The sequence below is a fragment of the Sciurus carolinensis genome, chromosome X (assembly GCF_902686445.1).
Source record: "Sciurus carolinensis chromosome X, mSciCar1.2, whole genome shotgun sequence".
In the NCBI taxonomy this organism is placed as follows: domain Eukaryota; kingdom Metazoa; phylum Chordata; class Mammalia; order Rodentia; family Sciuridae; genus Sciurus; species Sciurus carolinensis.
In genome coordinates, this window is record NC_062232.1 from 12370727 (window position 1) to 12389497 (window position 18771).

The 18771-nt window shown below is 41.1% G+C and overlaps 1 protein-coding gene across 5 annotated transcripts in view; it reads right to left on the bottom strand.

The window, feature by feature from the left end:
* Ctps2 (CTP synthase 2) overlaps nt 1–18771 on the bottom strand; it is a 97952-nt gene that overhangs the window by 74412 nt on the left and 4769 nt on the right. For 3 of the 5 annotated variants that reach the window (XM_047537047.1, XM_047537048.1, XM_047537052.1), the window contains exons 2-8: nt 18198–18402; nt 16413–16448; nt 12861–13031; nt 10893–10993; nt 3592–3708; nt 3363–3446; nt 1939–2019 (exon numbers count right to left, since the gene is read on the bottom strand). In XM_047537047.1, coding sequence (XP_047393003.1) covers nt 1939–2019; nt 3363–3446; nt 3592–3708; nt 10893–10993; nt 12861–13031; nt 16413–16448; nt 18198–18402 — 795 coding nt within the window. The remainder of the gene's footprint in view (nt 1–1938; nt 2020–3362; nt 3447–3591; nt 3709–10892; nt 10994–12860; nt 13032–16412; nt 16449–18197; nt 18403–18771) is intronic. The other 2 variants (XM_047537050.1, XM_047537051.1) reach the window with 1 other exon arrangement.

Genomic DNA, 18771 nt, shown 5'->3' on the forward strand with positions numbered 1-18771 from the left:
GTAATGAGTGTCAGAATTGACATTGTGCTGCTGTCGGAGACTTGGTATTAGAATGTAGTAGCTTTGTAGATCAATATCCAAGATGCACGGTCCAAGCCACCATCTTCTAAGTGCGTGTTAAAGCAGCAGCATTGAACACGTGCACCTTGTCTTCTAAGTGTGTATACAAACTTTATTTGTTCTTTCATTCATTGTCACTGCTACTGTAGTTGCTTCTGTCTGCAGTCTTGTCCCCTGCTCCCTTCATTTGGGTGAATTTACTAGTGCACATTGACCACAGTAAAATTAATTATACCTGTTAGGAGAGAAGAATACCTTTCAATAGCAGCAGATGTCTGGCTGTGGTTGTTTTTCACATTTACCCTAATGAGCTTTCAACAGCCTCTCAAGTATATCCAAGGGGCTACTTGCAGGCATTTAAGGACCTGCCACATCCTAAATAAATGCCAAGAAATGTTTTGCCAACTCTTGAGTTCCATCTTCCCAAGCCCATGGCTCTAAAGTCAAGGGTTCTTAAGCTATTTGAAGAGCATCAACTGGATGCTCAAATTACGGGGCCTCACTCCTACATTCACCAATGCAATTCCAAGAGACGAGATATCACCAATATGGGGCTCCATTCCAATCACTAATTAAATCTCTGCCCAGCCACAACTTCCATGGAAGTCACAGAATGTGGAACTATTTACTCATTTCTCCTCCAGGCCAGAGAGAGAGACTTTTCAAATATGGTCATGGGCCACATTCACAGAGAGACCTGTGGCCCTCTTCATCACCTCCTCAGAGATCCAGATAAAAACAACTTCAAATGCAGATTCATCACTACTCATGAAAAGGCTGCAACTAAGAACTGGGAAGTTTAGTTATGCATGGTGACACATGTCTCTATTCTCAGTGGCCTCAGGAGGCTGACAGGAGGATCACGAGTTTGAAGCCAACCTCAGCAACTTTGCAAGACCCTGTCTCAAAATATATACACAAAGTACTATCTACCAATAGGATGGGTACTCCAAATAACTGAAAGAAAATAAAAATGGTATGACAAAAGACAAAGACAGAGAATCATTTATTTTTCAAAACAGTTCCAATTCTGAAGTGTCAACCAGGGGGCTCCTCATCAGCCTGCCTCCTGAGATATAAAAACCCCAGTAAATGGTTTTTAGGCCCCAGAGAACTCAGGGCACACATGTAGAAAAGGTTTCGACCAAACCTCACCCTTTGCCTGAGCACCATTATACCACTTTATAAACTGAAGCCAGCTCCCATCCCTTGGGCTAGAGACTTCTGGGAACAAGAGACAGAGATAGAAGAAGGAAGGAGAAAGAAAAACTAATTGTCACAATACTCAAGTGAAAAGTCCTGCACAAGAGAGGGCCTGAGCCCAAGTCACAGTACAGTTTCTGTAGCAATGCTATGAACTGAGGCCACTGTTGTGATTAGCAGAGAGAGAACAAGTTTCAGTGTACTGGGGTGGCTTAGGGTGAGTGAAGCTGCAACAGGTACAAAGGAGAAACAAGTGAAAGTAGTAAGTGTCCAGAAGGAAAGAAGAGATTTAAAAAAAAGACAATTAGGAGAAGCTGGGAGCAGTGCTGCACACCTGCAACCCTTGCAACTCAGGAGGCTGAGGCAGGAGGATTGCAAGTTGAGGTCAGCCTCAGTAATTTAGCAAGTCTCCCAGCTTTACAGGCTGAGACCCTGTCTCAAGCTAGTGAGAGAACTATGTGAAGTTTGCAAATTAAAAACTTTTGTGCCTATAATTTAAGGAGTGATATCTAAGGAATCAGGAGACTCAAGTTTGTTCACTTAAGAGCTAGGGAGCCATAGTTGAATAAGAGACCCTCAAATGCCCCCCAAAACAATAAAATATTGAACAAGTACAAAGTGCTGGCATCAGAAGAAGCACATGCAAGACAAAGAAATCTAAAGAGCAACACCAACCTGTTCAGGATTTACGTGACAGAACATAGAAATCTTCTCCTTCACGGCCATCTCAATGGGTGTCGAACTTCGGCAGACAATCTGTCAAAGCCAATTATGCACAGGTCAGCAAGTGGGGACTGACTGGGCTGGTCATGTTGCCACTGGTTTTCAGCATGACAGTGTATTCATTTCTTTATACTATAAGAGACTTGGCCAGGTATGCAATTGCTCACCTTGGACATTGCACTGGACTGAGAAATTGGGTTGAGCACTAATATAGGGAAACAATCAAATTCAACACAAATCTACCAGTAAGAGCTCAAAATGTCAGCACATCTCTGATGAACAAAGTCAAGGCTCACAGTGTTGCTTCATTAAATACAAAAAAAGAGCTAGATCAAGGGTTGACAAACCTTTTCTCTAAAGGCCCAGATGAGAAATATTTTAAATTGACAAGTCAGGCAGTCACTGTCCTGAGCCTCAGCTGTGCTGCTGCAGTGCAGAAGCAGCTATAGACAATATGGAAACGAATGAGTATATGCCAATAAAACTTTATTTACAAGCTGGGTGCAGTAGCACACACCTGTAATCCTAGTGGCTAGGGAGGCTGAGGCAGGAGGATCGCAAGTTCAAAGCCAGCCTCAGCAATTTAGCAAGGCCCTAAGCAACTTAGACTCTGTCTCAAAATAAAAAATAAAATGGGCTGGGGATGTGGTTCAGTGGTTAAGTAGACCTGGGTTCAAACCCTGGTACAAAAAAAAAAAACTTTATTTACAAAAATAGGCAGCTTAAATTGAGAACTGTTATTTTCAGACCCCTGATCTGGATTATTGGTGATAACCAGATTACATGCTACAAGGCCACATCACTGTTCAGATTAAAAATAACAGCAGTGATAGCCCATTGTATCAGGGTCACAGGAAATCCCAGGATCCCACCTTCATTCTAAAGGATCCATGAACCATACAAATGGCAAGACCACTGCTCTTGCCCAGTGCCAATCAAATGAGGGCTTGGAGAAGAATAAATGGTCATTTTAAAGATAACTCAGCAAGACCCTAAGCAACTCAGTGAGACCCTGTCTCTAAATAAAATACAAAATAGGGCTGGGGAATGTGGTTCAGTGGTTAAGTACCCCTGGGTTCAATCCCTGGTACCTGAAGAAATAAAGAAAGATAAGGAGATAAGCCTTTCCTGGTTCCCAGATACAAAAAGCTTACTGTTGTAGGAACCATCTGAGAACTACAGAGAACTAATGATGTTATAGATTAAGGGCTAGGAGTGTAGCTTAGAGACGGAGCATGTGCTGAACATAAGCAAGGCCCTGGGTTCAATCCCCAGCATCAAAAATTTTAAAAAAATCAGTGATGAATGTCATGAAGACATGGAGGTCCTGCTCCAAGAGACCTTAGGGATACGCTTACCCACTGTGCTTAACTCACCAGATCCGGAGACAGACCCAATCCCCTCAGTGCACGGACACTGTTCTGCGTGGGTTTGGTTTTTTGTTCTCCAGTGGCATTGGGCTAAAAAGGAAAGAGTCTGTCAGTACACTGGACATGTAGCTCTTCTGGACAATTAATGGTTCCCCAGTTTCAAACGTGGGACACATAAAATGTCATAGGAATATGGATCAGGGTTGCTGTCCACATACTTATCTGGAAAGCCCACCTGTGGGACAAGGCTGACATGGATATTATAGAAATTTTCTCTTTTCGCCTTAAACTGGAATTGTCTGAACGCTTCCACAAAGGGCATTCCTTCAATGTCTCCAATGGTGCCTCCCAGCTGGGAATGGAAAACAAAAATAAGACACAAATGACCCAACATCTCCATGGTACAGAAACTAATCGAAAAATTCCTAATAATCTGAGCACAATGCCAGCTGTGGGGGCGCATGCCTGTAATCCCAGCAGCTCAAGAGGCTGAGGCAGGAGGATCACAAGTTCAAGGCCAGCCTCAGCAACTTAGTTAGGCCCTAAGCAACTTAGCAAGACCCTGTCTCTCAAAATAAAAATAAAAAGGGCTGGGGATGTGCCTCGGTGGTTAAGTTCCCAGGTTCAATTCCCAGTACTGAAAGAAAGAAAGAGCAATAGACCACAGAGTGGGCAAGGTGAGCTACTTTCTACCAGTGGTCCCAATCAGAAGGGAGAACTCAAATCCAGTGACAGTGTGAGAAAAGTGAGAACCACCTGGCTCTGGCTGAATTAAATAATGAGCATTCCCTCTGTCTCTTTCTCCCACATTCTACACACACACACACACACACACACACACACACACACACATCAAACACATGTTAACAGTCTCCTTGCAGTGTTGCCACGATTAGAATTAAATCATCTTATTAAAACATGCTGGCTTTCTGAAACAAATAGTACCAAAAGCCCTATGAATGTTCCTCACAGTGTAATCCTTTGATAAATGTCAACTTAATTTACGATGTGGTTCCAATAAAGTTACTTAAAGCATTTCACTTCAGACTAAGATAAAATTCACATTAACTCATTCATCCTCTCTGTATTAAATACTTGAAGACTATCACATGGATTTGAAATTTATTCTCTAGTATTTGAGCTTCTACTACATGTTCAACACTATAAGCAAGGTGTTGGGAAGGATTTGAGACATGTTCCTAAGGAGCTCAGAATTTAACAAGGAAAGCAAGACAGGGCTCAAGAACAATTATCAAGAATAAAACTTGAGGACTGGGGCTATAACTCAGTGGTAGAGCACTTGCCTAGCATGTGTGAGGCACTGGGTTCAATCCTCAGCATCACATAAAAATAAATAAAATAAAGGTTAAAAAAAAGAATAAAATTTGAGCCAGGCACAATGTGCACTCCTGTAATCCCAGCAATTTGGGAGGCTGAGGCAGGAGGATCTCAAGTTCAAAGCCAGACTCAGCAGATTAGCGAGGCCCCAAGCAACTCAGCAAGACCCTATCTCTAAATAAAATATAAAAATGGGCTGGGGATGTGGCTCGGTGGTTAAGCACCCCTGAGTTCAATCACTAGTACCAAAATAAAAAGAGAATAAAACTTAAACCAGATGTGGAGGCTGAGGCAAGTTCAAGGCCTGCCTCAGCAGCTGAGCAAGCCCCTGTCTCAAAATAAAATTTAAAAGGCTAGGGATGAAGCTCAGTGGTAGGGCACCCCTGGGTTCAATCCCCAGTACCACAAAAGAGAAAAAATAATCATAATAAACTTGAGTACTAAGTGGAATGATGCAGATGTTGGAGGGGGAGGGATCATAGTGAGCCCAGTTCCAGAATTCACTACTGTCTCTGGCTTCAGCTACCTGGATGGATCTGAAATCTTCTAACCCTACCCTCTCTTCCCAGCACTGAGTTTTGGAGCCATCCTGTCCTTGATATGTTGGGTGGCTCAACAATTACTCAAGCTGAATGCTTCCCAAACTAAACTCTTGTCCTACCACCACTTCGAAGCCTGCATCCCTTGGTGCTTCCATGATACAGCTAACAGCATCTCTCCCCACTAACTGGTTCAAGGTAGAAGTCTGGAAGTCACCTTGACCCTTGGTCTTTTCTTCGCCCAATCGAGTCTAGTGGGTCATACAGCAAAACCGCCTGTGAATCTCTCTACGGCTACCACCCTAGACACACCCAGCCAGCATCTTTTGCCAGGATAATTGTAATAATCTAACCAGGGGATGGTAAACTATGGCTCAGTGCCTGCTTTTATAAATAAAGTTTTAATTGCACACAGCTATGCCCATTCTTTTTGCTTTTGCAGTGCTAGAGATTGAGCCTGGGGCCTCACAAATGCCAGGTAAATGTTCTTTCACTCAACTACACCCCCTCCCTGCCCATCCCCTCTCATATTGTCTAAGGCTGTTTCACATTAAATGTCAGAGTTGAGAGGTTGTGACACAGATTCTCTGACCTGCAAAGTTGCAAATATTTACTAGCAGGTGCTTCACAGAAAAAGTTTGCAGACCTCCCATCCTACGACCAAAGCATTTGTCTCACACCAGGAGAGTGGCCTTTTAAATGTTTAAAATCTGGGACTAGGAGTGTAGCTCCACAGTTCGAGCATTTGCCTAGTATGTGCAAGGTCCTGGGTTCCATTCTCAGCTTAATTGTACCTCAGTGGCTGGTTGCTTCACTAAAAATAAAATCTCAACTCCTTTATGCACCTGGGAAAGACCTTTCAGGATCTGGCCCTTGCACGAGTCTCTCATCTTACCTGTTTCCCTAGCCCTACTATCTGCTCCAAAATGAGCCACACTCTCTCTCTGCCCTTAAGGCCCCCCAACCAGTGTCCTTTTTCATCTACAGCTCGCTCTCTTTTTCCCTTCAGCCAGAAGGGAGATGTGTCCCCTCAGTAAGGTTGACCTTGAGCACCCACCAAAAGCAACCTGCATCCCCACAAGGCCACATGCCCAGTACCCAGCATGCTACACTGGGGATTAGATTAGTGATTGAAATGGAAAGAAAGGTCTCAAGATTCAACATATGTCCTAAGTAAGTGTTCTAGTTAACTGTTACCAAAACTACAACAGAACCAAACTAAGAAGTCTAAAAACCACCCTGCTGTGGAAGAGATGATTCCTTACTAACTTTAATTCAGATATCAAAACATAATTAAAGTTCAAACTTCCTAAGTATGGAAAGAATAGGAATATATGGTCAGGAGTAGATGACACACTCCTCTAATCCCAGCAACTTGGGAGGCTGAGACAGAAGGATCAATCACAAGTTCGAAGCCAGACTCAGCAACTTAGCAAGGCCCTACCTCAAAATTAAAAAACTAAAAAGGGTTAGGGATTGGGCTGGGGTTGTAGCTCAGTGGTACAGCACTTGCCTAGCACATGTGAGGCACTAGGCTCGATCCTCAGCACCACATAAAATAAATAAATAAATAAAATAAAGGCATTGTGTTCATCTACAACTAAAAAAAGATTTTTTAAATTAAAAAGTTCCTCCTCCTCTTCCTCCTTCATTCTTCTTCTTCTTTCTTCTTTCTTCTTTTTTATACAGTGCTGGGGAAAGCACTGAGGCCCTCACACATGCTAGGCAAGAGTTCTACCACTAAGCTACACTCCCAGCCCTTCTCTGATTTTTGGTGCAAGTATTCTGGGAGAGAATAGAGTCCAAAACTTTAAAACTTTAAACATTCTCCACGCCTGCCCTCAAGTGGCCATTGGTGGTACAGCATTTTCTCCATCTACTGGAAAGTTCCCTTTCCTGTGCCTCTGGGTCAAGGTTACCACTGTTGTTCAGAAACCTCCAGTTCCTCTTCTATGGGGTTTCACTTTCCACAGTTTATTACTTTTATTCAGTCACAGTTCAAAAATATTAAACGGAAAACTCTAGAAATAAATAATTCATAATTTTTTAAATTTTTATTATAATATATTGTTATAATACTTCTATTATTAGTCATTCTTAATCTTTTATACATTAAAATTTTATTCTAAGTATGTATGTGCAGGAAAAAACATAGTATATACAGGGTTTGATATTATCTGAGTTTCATACATCTAAGGTAATGTCTTGGGACATATCTGCCACAGGTAAGTGAGGAGATTACTAGATCAAAAATTGGCTTTTTTGTTTTTGTTTTGTATTTGTGATTGAACCCAGGGGTGCTTTACCCCTGAGCCATATCCCCAGCACTTTTAATATTTCATTTTGAGACAGGGTCTCACTAAGTTGCTTAGGGCCTTACTAAATTGCTGAGGCTGCCTCAGCCTGTCACTGGGATTATAGGCATGCGCCACCACACCTTGCTCTGAGATTAAAAAATGAAGCAGCAGGGCTGGGGATATAGCTCAGTTGGTAGAGTGCTTGCCTCACAAGCACAAGTCCCTGGGTTCAACCCCCGGCACCAAAAGAAAAAAAATGAAGCAGCAGCAAATATATGGATTTTCAAGGCTGATTTTGTCTTTATTGAAGAAGTCACATCTATCCTTGCATCCTTGGCATCTGTTACCAGGCTAGTCCATATTATATGCTAAACGAATGGTGGTTAAGATGAATAAGTAAATTCAAGGGCAAAATAAGATAAAACAAAAAATAAATAATAAAGAACCTAGATATGACCAAAAAAGGGAATAATGTGCCAGGTACAGGCCTAAAATATTTGCTGCTTGTTGAGATGGAAACTTCAGTTTGAGATGTCACTGAGGATTCTTTTGGCATGGGTGCAGGGATGGGGTTCTCTCTATATTGCCTAAGCTGGTTGCCAACTACTGGGCACAGATACCCTCTGGTCTTAGCCTCCTGAGCAGCTGGGATTACAGGAACATGCCACCACACTCAGTTTTGTCACTGAGAATTCTTTTTTTTATTTTATTTTATTTTTGTACTAGAGATTAAACCCAGGGGCACTCTACCACTGAGCCACATCCCCAGTCATTTTATTTTTTATTTAGAGACAGGATCTCACTAAGTTGCTTAGGGCCTCAATAAATTGCTGAGGCTGGCCTTGAGTTTGTGATCCTCCTGCCTCAGCCTCCCAAGACGCTGGGATTACAGGCGAGCACCACTGCACCCAGCTGTCACTGACAATCCTTGATTCTATTATGCTAGTGGAAATTTCAACAATTAAAAGTCTAAATCTGCAGTATACTTCTTTGTAAAAAGAAGACAGGGCTGGGGAGATAGCTCAGCTGGTAGAGTGCTTGCCTTGCAAGCACAAGGCCCTGAGTTTGATCCCCAGTACCGCAAAAAAAAAAAAAAAAAAGACCAAAAAAGTGAGGTACATTGGCCCCAGAATGAAACATAAAAGTTTAGTTCAAGGAAGATTCTCAAAAACAATATCCAGGGGTTCAGGGTATAGTTCAGTGATAGCATGCTTGCCTAGCATGCACAAGGTTGTGGGTTCCATCCCCAGGACTGCAAAATAAATAATATAAAATTAGAAAGGAAGCATTCTATCTTTCCTCAGGGAAAATTAGGAAGAAAGAAACATGCAATGAAAGAAATTTTGTATAACACTCTACATTATGCATTCATATTATGTTGATTAGTCATACTATTACAATAGTATAATATATAGGTAACATGTGACATACTACATTCCTTTACACTGTTTATCAGTTGTACTACTAACACAATGGATCTTCTACATAGCATATTATCAATCTGCAAAGGCTTATAATGATGATAATAACAGTTCATGTATGCATATATGTTTTGTTTTTGAAATAGTCTCGCTATGTTGGTAAGGCTGGCCTTGAACTCACAAACCTGCCTCAGATCTTGCAGGCAGCTTGGATTATAGGCATGCACCCAGCTGGCAAGCATAGTGCGTGTGTGTGTGTGTGTGTGTGTGTGTGTGTGTGTGTGTTGCTAGGGATTGAAACAAGGGGTGCTATACCACTGAGTTACATCCCCAGTCCTTTTTTTATTTTTCGTTTTGACACGGGGTCTTGCAAAGTTGTCCAGGCTGACCTCAAGCTTGCAATCCTCCTGCCTCAGCCTCCTGAGTAGCTGGGATTACAGGTGTGTGCCATTGCACCTGGCCTGGTTAATGTGTATTTATTGAGCACTTCCTAAATGCCAGACAAGGCCAAGTGCTTTATATTATTGCATTTAATCTTCACAACGATTCTGTCATTATCATCTTGATGTTACAATATTACATTATTATCATATTATTATTGATGAGTACTTTTGAGTGATAAGAAGTAATGTGCTAAAATTAATATAGGCATCCTAATCCTGGCTAATAATTTTTGAGCACTTACTACATCTCTGATACTATTCTAAGCACTAAGTATAGTGACTTAATTCTGAAAACAATGAGTTAAATGTTATTATGCCCATTTAGCAGATGAGTGAACTGAGGCATAGAGAAGTTAAGCAAACTTGCCCAACATCATACAGCTGGCAAAGGACCCACTTGGGCTAACTCAAGCAGTCCAGCACCAGACTCTAAACTGCTGAACACATCACTTGCAGTTGGTGTAGTGGTACACACCTGTAATCCCAGTTATTCAGGAGGCTGAGACAAGAGGATCACAAGTTTGAGGCCAGCCTCAGCAAATTAGCGAGGCCCTAAGCAACTTAGTGAGACCCTGTCTCAAAATAAAAACTAAAAATGGTTGGGGATGTGGCTCAGTGGTAAAGCACCCCTGGGTTCAATCCCCAGAACCAAAATAAATAAAATAAAATAAAATAAAATTACAAAGGGGCTGGAGATATAGCTCAGAGGTAGAGCACCCCTAGGTTTAATCCCCAGTACCAAAAAGCCTCACTTGCAGGGTCACAGCAGAAATTTGAACCTGAGCGGTCTGACTCTAGGAATGAAGCTGTCCAACATTCTGTTCCCCTGCTTGATAATTAGATTAAATGACATTCAGATGAAGAGGACATAAATGTAATTCTCACTCTGCACGTGAAGAGGAAAGGAAGAAGTTGAAAGCCATACACAAATGCCAAGTTCAGATACTACTTTCCTTCTTCTACCTCTCTTCCTTTCTTTCATCAGCTGATACTCCCTTCTCTACCATCTGACTTCCCGAACTCAGTCTCTCCAAAAGCACTCCAGGGCTGGGGATATAGCTCAGTTGGTAGAGTGCTTGCCTTGCAAGCACAAGGCCCTGGGTTCAATCCCCAGCACCACAAGAAAAAAAAAAAAAAAGATAATATGTACTAGGATACATTCTGTGGTCCATGAACCAGGCTGTCTGCAAGCTCCTCAAGAAAAAGACTGTGCCCATTCCAGGCCCAGGTCGTAACACTGACTTGATGAGTTACTGATCTGTCTCTACATGCAGATCACTGTGCAGCCCCCGCAGGAGTACATACAATTGTCTGTCTAATGACAATCTTGTGCACTGACTTGTGACCACAAGGGCAGGGACCCTCTATGTTGTTCCCCACCTCATAGCCCAGTGTCCAGACCCAGGAGGTCACCTGTACCCATATGTTGAATGAACAAAGATCAGATGCTTAAAGACCCAGCAGGATATAAGTTTATAAAGAAAATTTCCATGCTTGCCTCAATAACGCATATTTGGGGCTCTTCCTTATTACCGTCCACAGGCACCTTGGCTTGATTCATAACCCATTCCTGGATAGCATCAGTAATGTGGGGGACAACTGCAAAAAGAAGTAATAACATAGCTTATTTCACACTCATGAGAAAGGAAAGTACTTTCGATCTCCCAAGTGACCTGAAAGTCACCTGGCAAATTAGACCAGCTGCAGGTCTCATGCTATTATCTTCCTTTACTGAAATGAGCATGTACTCATGCAATTTAGGTTGGGTCACCTAAATGTTAGGCCTAATGTTAAGTCACAGGGAATAAGACACAGGAAGTAGAAGTGCTATCTTTGATGAAACTAGAAAACACCTCTAATGCCAACTAAGAACTGTGCAAGGAGGGATTATGCCAAGCAAGTCGAATGCTAGACCACCGGGAAGGACCCAACTGGAGCACCAGGGGGAGGCCACCAAGGTCCACTCCAAGGGTGTGAATTAAGCCTACCCACTGACCAGGAACCCCTGCAGGGGTGAGGAGGCCCATGGCTGTTAGTGTCAGTGGAAGAGGTCAAAAGGGCACATCTCCACCTGCACTTGAAACCCAGGGTTCCGACCAGAGGTGAACAGGTCGAAAGCTGCTCATCTCAGCTTGAAAGAACAAAAAGGTGACATGTCCACAGGTTCATAGAGACTCAACCCAACCTCCTAAGTTGATGCAGGAAGTAGAAACGATGACCTTTGGGAGGCTGAGATGAAGGAACACGGAGCTCCACCTTAACCCTTAGGCTCCTCGGTGGAGGGAGAAAGTGGCCTCTGTTGGTGAACTTAGAACCATCCACAGCGCATGTGCACATGGGGTGTGCTGCACTCCACCTGTACCTGGTTGGCTCAGGAGTCAGAGCTCAGGGGTCCAAGGTCAGGGTCAGGACCCGGGTCAGGAGCCTTGCTCTCTCCCATCTTTGGGATATTTCAAGTGTGAGGTAGCAAATCCACCTCCAATGGGTCTTCCCAAGACCTACACTTGGGAAAAAAATCACCCCAGAAGCACGATTTAGCTGAGGTCTAAGCACATGGCCCAGTATCAAAGCTGATCTGATCTCCAACTGTCTACTTCTCAACTGGCTTCAACTTGAAAACAATTTAGAGGGGATGGGAGTTTTCACCTTCATAGGAACCAAAGGATACAAAACTCCACAGGGTGCCAAAGGAGTTCCTTCTAAGACAAAATAGAATCATCCCACCCAGGAAAAGGGTTAGTGAAAAAAATGTCAGGAGTCTGCAGATGCTACTGCCTGGCACTCCAGTTCAATCCTTCCATCCCTCCCAGTGCTGCTCTTCTTCAAACAGGCGTGATCACCATCCATGAAAACATATAAGAAAAATGAAGATGAATATGTTAAATAAAAGACAAAAATATGCATTCTAATTAAAAAATGACTAAATGGTTCTCCATAGATTTTCTGAACCAAAGCTGAAAGAGAGAGGGAGGGAGGGAGGGACTAAGGAGAACAATATTAATTTTTTTTTTAAAGAGAGATGGGTGTGGTGGCATATGCCTGTAATCCCAGCAACTTGGGAGGCTGAAGCAGGAGGATCGCGTGTTCAAAGTCAATCTCAGGAATTTAGCAAGGCCCTAAGCAACTTAGGAGACCCTGTCTCAAAATGAAAAATAAAAAGGGCTGGGGATGTGACTCAGTGGTTAAGCACCCCTAGGTTCTCCCTGGAACCAAAAAGAAGAAGAAGAAGAAGGAGGAGGAGGAGGAGGAGGAGGAGAAGGAGGAGGAGAAAAGAAACAAACGCTGATGAAAATAAAATCAGTAACATGGGAGGAGGAGTAAACTACATTTTTATGGAAAAGAAAAAAAACACAGAAACTTAAAAAGGATTTGAATTATGGAGCTTGGGGCCGGTGACATTTTTGCTCTATTTTTGAGCAGCCTGCTGGTGCTTGGCACACAGGGTTCCATATCGTGTGTGAAATACCTTGAACTGTTCTCCCCAAGTAATCACCACGCCTCTCTTTATTGATCACATGCTGATAGATCTTCCCAGTGGTGATGTTGTTGTCTTTATAAAGATTAATATCCAAGAATCTTTCATAATTTCCAAGATCTAAATCAACTTCTCCACCATCATTTAACACAAATACTTCACCTAGGAAAAAAGGTAATGTAAAAATTGATTACTTTTCAAAGATGGACACATTTTTATTAAAAGCTGATAAAAACTGTATTTACATCATATTCTACTATCATCTCCTTATTTTGATGGGGAAATTTAAAAATTCAATTCTATCCACGAAAATGCATTAGAGTTGGGCTTGGTGGTGCATGCCTATAATCCTAGCAGCTCCGGAGGCTGAGGCAGGAGGATCATAAATTCAAAGCCAGCCTCAGCAAAAGTGAGACTTTAAGCAACTCAGTGAGACCCTGTCTCTAAATAAAAATACAAAATAGGGCTGGGGATGTGGCTCAGTGGCCAAGCGCCCCTGAGTTCAATCCCTGGTGCCCCTCCCCCAAAAATATCAATTTTGAAAACAAACAGTAATTCACTTCAAAGCACCTATATCCTGGACTCTGGAATTGGCATAAGAAAATTCTACTTGATTGTCATCTGGTTAAAGCCACAATTAGATGGTTGACAACAAAGCCACAGGTCCATGGCTAGCCCATGGGAAAGCTTGGTGAAATTACAAAAAAGGCCAGGGTGTGTACAATAAGCCTCCTGCACAAAAGCACTGTGACAAAGAATCTAGATGTAGACTTGGTCACACTACCTTGACTACTGAGTAGTCTCTGGATCTCCACTGTTACTTGAGGGTACTAATTGAGAGTCAGGTGTTCTAAAGCCATCTTGTAAGAACTGAACTTCTCCCTAATCAAGAAACTCATTTACTCCTACTGCTAGATAGTCACAGCAAAAAATGAAGGCTGCCTAGTTGATGAACCTAATCAGAAACCTTTTATATCCTCATTTACATCTTCTTCATAAAATACTTAAGTGTAATCGGGAAGATGAACTGTAAGGATCAAAGAACACGATGAAATTAAAATATATTTATATTTTCCAAATCCCAGTTCAAGTTCAAATTATATTTTCAGGGCTGGAGTTGTAGCTCAGTGGTAGAGCACTTACCAAGCATGTGTGAGGCACTGGGTTCTATTCTCAGCACCACATACAAATAAATAAAAAAAAAAAATAATGGTCCATCAATGACTAAAAAACATTTTTAAAAAGTTAGTCTTAAAAAAATTCTACTTTCTCATATTCATCAAGAATCACCAATCTATGGAAAAGTAATCCCCTGTGATCTGTGTTTTTAACTTCCAACACATTCTTTGGAGGGGTGGGATTGGCGGGGGGGGGGGGGGCGACAATCTCTGAAATTTCTTCAATTATTCCAGGTCAAGTCCAGGTTGGCAAAACTCCAGGTATACATCAAAAGTCTCAAATGTCTAAATTACCAAATGTTGAAAGTGTACACCTATTATGTTCCTAGAAAAGAAAAATGAACTATAGATGTTAAGTCTTCAAAAACAGTGTTTTAGATATGTCATTATAATAAAAATTCCAATAGACTTTATCTTGACAAAGATGCTGAGGTTAATTTGGAAGAAAAATAGGTGAGATTACCAAAACGAAACAAAAAAAATATGCCCTATAAAGAATCTAGTAAGACCAGGCAAAGTGGCACACACCTATAATCCCAGCATCTCAGGAAGCTGAGGCAGGAGGATGGCACATTTGAGGCCCACCTGGGCATTTAGTGATATCCTGTCTCAAAATGAAAAATAAGCATCAGGCAAGGTGGCACACACCTGTAATCCCAGCAATTCAGGAGGCTGAGGCGAGAGGATCGCAAATTCAAAGCCAGCCTCAGTAATTTAGCAAGGCCCTCAGCAATTTAGTAAGACCTTGTCTCAAAATAAAAAATAAAAAGGGTCTAACTTAACTTTTAATTAATTAATTAATTAATTAAAAAATAAAGAAACAGAAAACATGTAACCTCAAAGTCTCCTGACTTAAAAACATATTTATGTTTCCCTCATAGAGGGCTGTCGGTTACTTGAGAGTCTATTCTTTATGTCTCCTTGCTCCAGGACCCAGGATGAATAAGAAATTCCTACACAGAGCAAGCTGTTCTCATGGCAGATGGCAGAAGCACAAGAGAGACTGAACCAAATCATGCATCTGCATTTAACATTTCTCCTTCAGCAAGGCATGTCACATTTGCTAACGTCTCATAGGGCAAAATAAATCACATCATCAAAGACAATGACCAACCTCCTCCATTTGCCCAGACAAAGGGTGTTTTAGTTTTAAGTCTGAAAAGTTCCAAACAAATCAAGAGAAGTTAACCACCCTAAGTGGCCAAAGTCCAATGTTGAGAGGTGGGAAACATACTCCAGAGAAGGATGTTGGGCAATCTATTCAAACAAAAATACAATCTACTAGACTTGAATAAGTCATTCACAAGATCAAAATCAAAGAAATCTAAATTAAAACAACAAAATATTTTTGTTTGTTTTACTTTCAGGTTAGTAAAGTTTAAAAATAATATTCATCAAGGAGATAAAGAAATAGACCTGCTATATAATGTTTTGCCTATGGTGCAGATTCACAGTCCTTATCAGAAAATCCTTGGGAACAAGATGGAAGTTGGAATTTGAACTGTTTTGGATTACAGAAATGTAATATAGAACATATCCCATATATTAGAAAATACCCCATAGTCATTGGCTGTGGTGGCACACGCCTGTAATCCCAGCAACTCGCGAAGTTGAGACAGGAGGATTGCAAGTTCAAGGCCAGCCTCAGCAATTTAGCAAGGTCTTCAGCAACTTAGTGAGACCCTGTTTCGAAATAACAAATTAAAAGGGCTGAGGATGTGGCTCAGTGATCAAGTGCCCCTGGATTCAATCCCCAGTACCAAAAAAAAAAAGAAAAGAAAGAAAGATACCCAATGGACTAGGGTGTAGCTCGGAGGTCCAGTGCTTGCCTAGCATGCACAAGGTCCTGAGTTCCACCCCCAGAACCACTAAAAAATAAAAAGAAGAAAAATACCCCATAATCAAATACATTCCAAATGGAATAAAGTGAAATAAAAGTTATAGCCACAAACATACAGAGTTTTCAGAAATTTTGAAAAAAAAAAAGACTAAGCCAGGCATGGTGGCGCACGTCTGTAATCCCAGCAGCACGGGAGACTAAGGAGAATCGCAAGTTCAAAGTCAGCCTCAACAACTTAGTGAGGCTCTAAGCAACTTAGACCCTGTCTCAAAATAAAAAATAAAATGGCCTGGGGATGTAGCTCAGTGGTTAAGTGCCCCTGGTTTCAATACTGAGTAACAAAAAATAAAGATAAAAATAAATTTTAAGTAATAAAAAAGACTGAATAGCTATAAATTTACAAAGTATTTTAAATTTTCAGAACTTTTCAGACTTCAGAGTTGAAGACAAGGGACAGTGAACCTAAAAACTTTTAGCAATATACATTCTGTGGGCTGGGGCTGTAACTCAGTGGTAGAGACTTGCCTAGCATGCACGAGGCCCTGGGTTCCATCCCCTGCACTGGAAAAAAAGAACAAAATATGCATTATCTATTAAAAGCCTGAAAAACATCTTTTCTTTTCAAATCAGAACTTATGCACCTAGAAAAATGCATGCTTAAAAATATTAAAGATTTCTGTCATGGTGTTGTTTATAATGTCAATGAATTAGAAATCATTAACTGTTATTATATAGGTTCTGTGCAGTAGAGAATATATGAATATATCCACAGTACATTAAGTTTTTAAAATTAAATTAAAAGGTATTCTAGTGGGACACAGTGGCTCACACTTTTTTTTTTTTTTTTTTTTGTGGTGCTGGGAATTGAACGCAGGGCCATGTGCGTGTAAGGCAAGCACTCTACCAACTGAGCTATATCCCCAGGCCAGCCCCCGCCTTTAATCCCAGCTACTAGAGAGGCCAAGGTAGAAAGAACAGAAGCTCAAAGTCAGTCTAGGCAATTTAGCAAGACCCTGTCTCAAAATAAAAAAAAAGGGCTGAGGATGTGGCTCAATGGAAGATCACTGCCTAGCATGTATGAGGCCCAGATTCAATCCCCAGTACTGCAAAAAGAAAAAAAAAAAAGACACAAAAAAGATATTATAATTGTAAAATACAATTAAATTCAACATTAAAATGAAAGTTCAAAACCAAGTAAAATTAGCTGGGCATGGTGATGCACCTATAGTCCCAGTTATTTAGGAAGCTGAGGCAGGAGGATTGCTTTAACCCAGGAGTTCAAGGCCAACGTGGGCAACATAATAAGAGCCTATCCCTGTCCCCACTGCCCCCCAAAAGCAAAACTAATTCACAGTGTCAGAAGATGTGATAGCAATTATCTTGGGAGTTTAGGAGAGAACAAAGGACACTAAAGAGATTTCTGTTCCTTGATCAGGGGCTGGCTACACAACAGGTTCATTTAGTGAAAATTCATCAAATCAGGATTTAGGATTATGCACTTTTTTGCCTGTATGTAAAAAACTTTTCTAAAAAATATTTCTCTCATATGTGGAAACTAGAGCAAAATAAGGAGCTAAAATGGGGGAACCCCATAAAAACATAAGGGAGATCAGTGGAGTAAAGGAAGGGGATTGAGGGTGAAGGAGGAGGGATAGGAAAAGGAAGGAACTGCAGAATGAAATTGACCAAATGATGCTATGCATATAGATGAATATACCACAGTGAATTTCATCCTGATGTATATTTATAAAGCACCAATTTAAAAACCAGTAAATAAATATAAGGAAGACCAGTAGAGTAGAGGAAGGAGAGGAAGAGGAGGGAGGAGGGGAGAGAGAGAGGAACCTCTGGGGACTGAAATGGAGCTACTTATGTTTCATGCATGTATGATTTTGTCAAAATAAACCCCACTTTTATGTATAACTATAATGCACTAATGAAAACATTAAAAAACACTACATAAAGGCTGATACCTTTTTTAGTAATTAATATATACATCAAAATGTCAACATTAATAATAGTTGCCCCAGGCAATAGGAAATGTTAACAGAAATATATGACCTTTGTGATAAAATAAAACAAAACATAATCCATAGCAGAAGGTACAATGTTTTCCAATAGGGTTGACTAACTTGGAATGTTATCAGCAATCTGAAAGAATGTATCAATGACCGTAAGCATTGACACAGTCATAGGGCCTGACCCAGCAAGCCTACTTGTGGAACTCTGTCCTAAAGAAACTGATCAAAATACAAGAAAGAAATGCATTTATTCCAGTGCTTTATAAAGAAGGAAGTAATCCTTTCATACCATGTTCGTATGGTGAAAAAGTCCCCGCATCAATGTTAATATAGGGGTCGATTTTGATGGCCGTAACTCGGAGTCCACATGATTTGAGAATCGTCCCAATACTGCTGGCAATGATTCCTTTACCAATGCCGGAGATGACCCCACCAGTAACCAGGATATACTTCATTGGCGAAGGAATGGCTGGTTGCCAGCACCCAGATGTAATCTGAGAGACAATAAAATTAATCGTCAAGAAAGAGAAACAGTTTCTCAAAGCAACAGAGTGCATTAAACTAGAATTTCAATAGCAGATAGCATTTTTCTACTTAAACTAAATATGCAAAACTTTTTTAAAGAATTTTTTCCATGATACCTTTATTCTATTTATTTTTACAGGGTACTGAGGATTGAACCCAGGGCCTCACACATGCTAGGCAAGTGCTCTACGACACTGAGCTACAGCCTCAGCCCCAATACCCAAATCTTTTGTGTAATGTAGTAGGCTTTTAATTGTTGTCACTATACAGAAAGCTGAAAATACTTTCTGCAAGTAAAGTGGCCAGTTCTGTACCTCCAACTCTGTCATGTGGCCAAC